Below are 8056 nucleotides of genomic sequence, written 5' to 3'. Positions count from 1 at the left end.
AGGACTAGAAGGGTTCAGGGAGTGAAAAGGGCATTCGTGCAACTGCCGTCCTCCTCCTCCCTCAGCGACCGTTGACCTTCACGGCGGGTGAGGGGAGCGGGGCGGCCCCCGTTCTTGTCGCCGGCCGTCCCTCTTCACCGGTGAGGGGAGGGAGAGTCTGGTCGTTTCCTCTGTCCCTTCTCTCCTCACTCAAGGGCGTGGGAATCTCCACAGGGAAGGAGCACCCTCTTGCGCACCCCTCGCCATTCCCTTGCCTAACGAGCAGGTGCAGACAGCTCCTTGGCGAGCTGTCTTCCCTGGGACCTGCCCTCGGGGTGGAGAGGCCTGAGGGAAGAGGGCACCTTGCCTGCTGCCTACCCCGGCAATACCTTGCCTACCCGGTTGTCGAGGAGGGCGGTGGCTGGCACGGCTGAAAGGAAGTTAATCTATTTGTGTGGGCTTGTTGGCAATGACAAGGACAAGCACCCGGCGCCCTTGTAAGTGGCCATTTGTGCTCACTAAAGGCTCGGTGGCCACTAGCTTCTGTGGGCAAGTGGAGTGCGGTGTGGAATGGCTGGCGGTAATGACACTCAGTTTGTAGGCGTGCTTCCTAATAAGAAAATAGGCTTCTAGAGTGCTTTTAAAAGTTACGTGTTTTGAAGTCGATACAGAGCATTTCAGTCTCTGAAAGTGGGAATTTAGAAGCTGAAATGATTTTATGGAACAGGAGATGGATAGCACCGGGGGAGGGGTCATCTCCACCGTGTGTGTACGTCTCCCACTCAGTCCAGGTGTATGTGTATTTGCATGCATGTAAACATCCTGCATAATGCCATGTTCCCCAAGCGAAGGAAGCGATCTTACTTTTCAGATGCAGTTGTGATGTTGATTCTTGTGGATGTTTGTTAGTGAAGATCGACTATGAATTTTTCTTTTTTTGGTTATATGTATTCAATAAATTACATTTTTAATAAATACCTCTTTTAAAAAGTTTTATTGCATGTAGCTAATCCCTGATACCTTGTGTAAATTGCAATTTTGTTATACTGCAGTAGCTGTACAAGGTAGTAGTTTCCAGGGCCAACCCCACAATTGTACAGCTGCATCTACCTACATCTGTTCTTGATTGAGACAAGTGGAACTTGTGTGGTGAATATATGTGACTATATAGATCAAGTAGAACAGGAAAGAGATTTTAGTGAACATACTGGATTCTTGACTGTGCTGCCTTAGGGAAAAATCAGTGTGGTTTTTTTTAGAGGCTTTGTTGAGATTAAAGTATTGTAAAAATATGTGTAAAATACCCAGACTTGGGCTTCAGAGGTATTACATAGAGAGGGAAGGGTGTTGTTTATTTTCTAATTGCTATGAATATCATACACAGGAATGCTAAAGTACTTATGGTCATGTAAAATGTTCTTTACAATCAGTATGCATAGAATCGAGTAGGAAGAATGCGGCGTGCTGACATCCTGTCATAGCAAATACATTTTGTACTTATTGGACAGTAAATTTCAGTTTTGTTTGCACTGCTGAGAAGTCCTGGATGTACAGTGGGCTGAGTAAACCATATGGACATGGCTTCCTGGAGGAGAGCCTGATACTGACTGTCCCAATTACAGCTGTTTATGAAACATAAGAACAATATTAGATATCAGAGTTTCTGATTTCTTGTCTTGGTCAAGACAAGATGGGCATTGTCTATTGGCCAGAGCACAGATCAGCTAGACTACCCATATGCTTTGGATTTATGTATTTATTCTCAAATATTACAAATGGAAAGAGGGAGGCTAGCTTTATTCCTAGCCCTGAAGAAAAGGACTTGGGGATGCTGGTGGATGAGAAGCTCAACATGAGACACCAATGTGCACTTGCAGCCCAGAAAGCCAATCACATCCTGGGCTGCATCAAGAGAAGCATAGCCAGCAGGTCAAGGGAGGTGATTATCCCCCTCTACTCTGCTCTGGTGAGACCCCACCCAGAGTACTGTGTCTAGTTCTGGAGCCCCTATTACAAGAAGGATCTGGGCGTGCTGGAACGTGTCTGGAGAAGGGCCATGAGGATAATCAGAGGGCTGGAGCACCACTCCTGTGAGGACAGACTGAGAGAGTTGGGGCTATTCAGTCTGGAGAAGAGAAAGCTCCAAAGAGACCTTATCATGGTCTTCCAGTGTCTTAAAAGGGCCTATAAGAAAGCTGGTAAGGGACTTTTTAGTGTGTCAGGTAGCAATAGGACTAGGGGGAATGGAACAAAAACAGAAATGGGTAGATTCAGATCGGATGTTAGGAAGAAATTCTTTACCATGAGGGTGGTGAGACACTGGAACAGGTTGCCCAGGGAGGTGGTAGAAGCCTCATCTCTGGACTTTTTTTAAGGCCAGGCTGGATGTGGCTCTGAGCTCTGAAAATTATTTGTGCCTTTTTGTTGTTCAGGAGTATTTGTCTGTTCTTCCAAGAATCAAAGTGTGATGCTAAAACACACATATCCTAAAATACATATTATGTATTTAGTTGTTACTAAATTTGAGGAAAAAAATTATTCCCTGACAGAGCAAGAGTTGTCATTTCATCCTCATCTCTTCCCCTTAACCAGACTAGATATGCAGCTGCTCTATTCACATGCTTGCTTTATTCTCCTAACAGTCTCCTCCTTCAATTCAACCCTCTCTCATCTTCTTTTTCTCTCCATTTTATTTCCCAATTTTATTCTTTATGCTTTCTTCTTTGCATTGGAAATTTCTACTATAAAACTCTTGTTTCCCTTATCATGCATGAATAGGTTCTTCTTAGTTCTTTATGTCTCCATGATGTTCATTGCACATCTCTTTTTGTCCTCTCTTACCTTCACCTGGTAACAGCTGCATTTGAGCCCAAAGAGAACTCTCCTGAGAACAGGCTCCCTTTCACCAATGCAAAGTGAGGGAAAATGATTGCCACTCATTGAGATCTGGCTGAGTTTGGCCTCAATGATATTAACAAGAATGGAAGTCATCTTGAATTAAATAACACTGCATATTTGAAGGCAAGTACAGAATTTAATGAAAATGACCAAAACCAATAGAAGCCCTAAATTTGGGTATCAGTTTCATGTCAAAAGATCAAATCTTAAAATACTAAACTGTTTGATAACAAATTTACACATATTTAAGCTTAATAAAGATGGCAAGCAATTACTGAAAGAATAATATGGAGGTATATTAAATGCTTATCTGACTATTTCAGCAAGGCCTGAAAATGAGGCCAAATAATGAAGGAACAGTACCTTAGTGTAGGTCTCTTGATTTGACAAGTTTAGGACACTCACTGTTTTCAACAAAGCTGAGTAGCCTGGCAATATGGAAGTATTCTATTTGGGCAAAATTGCATTTTAACTGCTATGACAGTAATATGTAAAATGAAATTAGGAGATCAGTTAGGCATTTTTTATCTACTTGATTTCATCTTTAAGAATACCAAGGAGCCCTCGCTTCAGCTGAAATGAAAAAAAAAATCTCAGCTGAGAAAAATGTTTCTACAATAAAACTATTTTTGTTTCAGTAACATACTACTTCATTTTAACCTTCAAACTAGCTGGAATATTTACTTTCTGGAAAAAAGACTAGCATGCTTTCATAGTCATTGTATGCTTAAATTGCTTCATAATGAATTTCATAAAGTAAAAATACACTCAATACAATGTTCATTGACTTAAATAGGCCGATTTGGGCCTTTCTTACCTTTGTTTCTTTGGACCTGTCCCAGGTCAAGTAATTCAGATACCAAAGTGTGTTCTGGTACAGCTGTTTTTTATCTAACTTCCAGTTACAAAAGAGTTGGCTGACAGAAACAAAGTAATTGATTTCTTCTATTGGCTTGTTGATGAAAAACCCCTGTCTTTACATTCTGATTCTCTTTGGTTCTGGAGTGCTTCTCAAATTTGTGAGTATCATAAGGAACACTCTCCCTATCTTAATAATTGATCTACAAAGTGAAGCTGTCACCTGGGAAGAACTGACAGTAAGGGCGCAGCTCTTTCCAAGTGAATCCTCAAATACGTGAAAAGCAATAATCCAGACGTGAACAGGCATATAAAGGAGGGTATAGGATGGTTAGAGCCAGCCCTGTGACAGCTGGGATATTTCTTCAAATAAGGTAGTTTCAACTGCTTTAAGAGAGCAGTTTTCTTATCCTTAATGATCCGGAGTAGCACAAACAAAGTAGAGCAAGTATTAAGAAACTCTTGATTACAGCATTGATTTAAGGCAGGCTGACCATATAATCCAACATAAACTCCAGAAAGTAGTGATGCAAGTGTTTTAGCAAACACTTTTCAAGTCCTCTTCCTTTCAGGACAGGCAGTAGTGAAATGCCATCTATAGATAAGACTTCAAACCCCATGATTCCTTGGGAGAGCATGCGCTGAAAGCTCACAGTTGTCAAAGTACTCTTGCCAGAGCAGTCGACTATTTGTAACATACCAAAGCTGAAAGAAGAAAATAAGTATACTGTCATTTGGTTGATCTTTAAATACTGAAAATCCAAAGGTAACTGTTCCTTAAAAAATTCTGTGTTGACTGTGTGGGTTACTGCATGCAAATGGAGCTGGTATTGCTATGGGGTTATATATTTCCTGTAACGGGTTGCAAATTTGTACAAATACTCACACCAGCAAATAATCAAGAGGTACTGCATATTAGTCCAGCATTAGACATTGGCTGGCCTGTCTTTCAAAGCAGTTTATTATCCAGTGTTTTTCCATTCAGGCTGGCTTCATTCATTAAAGGTAGGTCTTGACCTTGACAAAAGGGTTGAGTTGCGCAGTGGTTTTTACCTTTAAGAAGCAATAGGAGAATGAATGTGAGTTACAGTCCTTAGGATAAAGTTCAAAACCAGTTAACTAAGTCAAGGTACATATTTGAAGCAACTGTTGCGCTAGCCACTATAGATAACCCAGTGACTAACTGATTTAAATATACTTTATTGACGACAGAATTTTAACATTTCAGTTGCTATGTTTTTCTCTCTAAATGTATTTTTATACTGATACCTCAGAATCAGAGGAAGGATACATATAACCTTTTTTTCCTCTCTGATGTTGGAATCATCAATAATTTTATGTAACCTTGGGAGTAATAGTGATTTTGATAGAAACTGAGCTAATGGGAAGCTACACAGAACTCTATGGCTTACAGAAGTATTGCTTTAAATGGCCTCCCAAGGTTTTCTGCGCCCTGTGCACCAGCAGCACAGACGCAATAGTTTACTCCCTTTTTTTTTTTCAGGAGCTTGCTTTGGTGTTGTCTCACTGCATATTCTGTTCACAAACCCTTGCTGTTCAGTTTACATACTGAACAGGTAAATAAGAGGGAGCATGAGTAGTAACTTAACTGATAGCAGAAACCTATCCTGACATTTGTTTTGACTGAAAAGGGAGTGTATTGTTTTGAAGAGATTTAAAAGAAAGAGAGGAAAAAAAAGAAACAAAAAACATTAAAGACACACATGGACTATTTGAAAACTGTTCATGGCAGAAAGGAGAGCATCATCGATTTCACTCTTTGTCACCTTTCTTAAACAGTTAATTGATTTGGTTTAACTTCATTACATTACAATAACAATCCTAAAAAAATTTGCAGTCTTAGTTATTTGCATGTTATGTGATTAATTCAATAGAAATGCAGTTCAGCAGCGACCATCTTTTATGCAGTTACTTTAAGTAAGTGATTTTTTGCTCATTTATGATACTTTTGAGGGCTAGAATGATCTCTTCAATTAGCTAAGTCTGCAAAATGTGGAGGTTCCTATTCTAGTTTCATACATTTGCTGCTCATTGTCTGTATGTGCATGAGTACTATTGTGCTTTAAAAATAATGATGACATTATATGTTCTGTTCTATTTTATATGAAGTGCCTTTTCTAGCAGATATGACTCAGACATTCTACATACATTTACTTTTTAAAGTCTAAACTTGTGTACTGATTTAGCAAATAATTTTGCATCACTAGACTTTGTGCATATAAAGATGGCTTTTAAAATGTAGCATGTTTCTAAGTGTTTCAATTTCTTCACCGTGAAAGCATCGGAAACATAACCTAGTAATACCTCCCAGATCTGCTCATTTTGACCTTGGTTTGTTTTTCCTTTTTTTTCTTCTTGTTCTTTTTCTTCTATTTTTTTTTTTTAATTAACAGATTACTGTTGATTTCATATAAAAAATAAAGCAAGTAGAAATACATTTAAGCAAAGGACTGCTTTGATGTAAAACAGCATTTTACGTAAAGATCGTAAGGTCACTGAAGGCAAATATAACTCCCATCGGCGGCTTTGTACATGAAGTGTCTCCATATCCAATCCACACACCCCACACCCCCGCTAACCCCCCCTCCTCTCAACATTGCGAGCGCTTCTCCTGCCCAAGCAAGCAGAGAGCTGTGCGGCAGAAAAAGGGCAGAAAGGGACTGTGCAGCTAAGACCCGCTCCTGTGTCAGTGCGAGATTTCGTGTGTGCTTTCTCTCTGATAAATTGAAATAATTGAAAGCTTGTTTGTTAATTAAGGAAAATCGGTACCCGGCTCCTTTAAAGGTCCCTTAATAGAAAAGGGGGTGGAGAAGAGTGAAGACTGGTGTCTTTTTAACCTTGCTGAAGGACGCAGCAGTATTTATTGACGTATGCAAATAACCAGGGGGAGGAGGTGGACGAGGAGGAGGGTGCTTGGAAAAACAGGAACCAGAATCAGTTTCTCATTGCAGGGTGAGAGCTCTGAGTTCCGGTGTAAGAGAAAAGAGACGTGGCGAAATTGCTGTATATCTCTGCCCTATAAGCACATCTCTCATTTAGACTGAAGGGAAACAAGGCATCAAAAAGGGTGAAGCATCTTAAAAAATATTTTAGCGTCAATCTAGCACGATCAAAGGTTGCATATTCCTAAATGGGGGAGGGGGAAGATTACGCGTTTGCCTTGCAATTTGCTGTAGCATAGCACTAGGAATAGGAGGAAATTATTGGCCAGCAAATGATTAAAACAGCCTGGTTTGTGGTACGAATGACAATGTTAATAATCTGTCTTTGTGGTTTTTTTCCCCTACTGTTTCAGCTGCGCAAACCATGCAGGATGATTTACTGATGGACAAAAGCAAAGCCCAGCCCCAGCAGCAACGGCAGCAACAGCAGCAGCAAGATCCAAACTCAGCAGAAGCCCCCTCTACACCCATATCGTCGGAGACACCCAAACCAGAAGACAACAGTTCAGTGACTACTATCGGCACATCGGCTCCTTCCCAAAATAGCAAAGAGAAGATGCAGATGGAGTCTCCCATTTTGCCTGGTTTGAGCTTTCACCAGCCTCAACAAGAACCTGCAGCCGGCACCTCCTTGTCTCCCTCCTTCGGCAGCACCTGGTCTACAGGGACCACAAACACGGTGGATGATAGCTTTTTCCAAGGGATTACTCCAGTCAATGGGACAATGCTTTTCCAGAATTTTCCACATCATGTCAATCCTGTATTTGGTGGCACTTTCTCGCCTCAGATTGGCCTAGCTCAGACTCAACACCACCAACATCAGCAGCAGCAGCAAGCTCAGCAGCAGCAGCAGCAGCAGCGGAGGTCACCTGTAAGCCCTAATCAGGCACCTTTTGCACAGAGAAATGCTGCTTACAGCCATCAGCCCATCATGACCAGCAAACCGTCTTCCTCCTCTGCCTCTTCTTCTTCCTCCTCCAGCTGGAATAACCATCAAAATGCAGCTTGGAGTACACCTTCCAACCCTTGGGGTGGGCTGCAGGCTGGTAGGGACCCTCGAAGGGCAGTTGGAGTAGGGGTTGGTGTGGGAGTGGGTGTTGGTGTACCCTCCCCCCTCAATCCCATTTCACCCCTTAAAAAACCATTCTCCAGCAATGTCATTGCCCCTCCGAAGTTCCCACGGGCTGCACCCTTAACCCCCAAATCCTGGATGGAAGACAACGCGTTCAGGACGGACAATGGCAACAATCTGTTGCCTTTTCAGGTAAATGACTACATGCACCTTCTACATGGTGACAGCTATTTCAAAGCTGTATTTTTTGCAGGGGTGTATTTCATGTTGCTGTTCTATCCGAGAG

At 41.6% G+C, this 8056-nt stretch overlaps 1 protein-coding gene across 8 annotated transcripts in view; it reads left to right on the top strand.

Annotated features, from left to right (window-relative positions):
- The first annotated feature begins 6669 nt into the window (after positions 1 to 6669).
- The window catches only part of CPEB3 (cytoplasmic polyadenylation element binding protein 3), a 78243-nt gene continuing 76856 nt past the window's right edge, over positions 6670 to 8056 (top strand). For 7 of the 8 annotated variants that reach the window (XM_054163632.1, XM_054163631.1, XM_054163629.1 and 4 more), the window contains exons 1-2: positions 6688 to 6823; positions 7052 to 7962. In XM_054163632.1, coding sequence (XP_054019607.1) covers positions 7063 to 7962 — 900 coding nt within the window. In that variant the 5' untranslated portion in view covers positions 6688 to 6823; positions 7052 to 7062. Of the gene's footprint in view, positions 6824 to 7051; positions 7963 to 8056 lie in introns of all 8 variants that reach the window. The other variant, XM_054163624.1, reaches the window with a different exon arrangement.

Source organism: Dryobates pubescens, chromosome 8, assembly GCF_014839835.1.
Source record: "Dryobates pubescens isolate bDryPub1 chromosome 8, bDryPub1.pri, whole genome shotgun sequence".
Taxonomy (NCBI): Eukaryota; Metazoa; Chordata; class Aves; order Piciformes; family Picidae; genus Dryobates; species Dryobates pubescens.
Note: the sequence above shows the minus strand (reverse complement) of the source record. Positions and strands in the feature narration are given on the sequence as shown.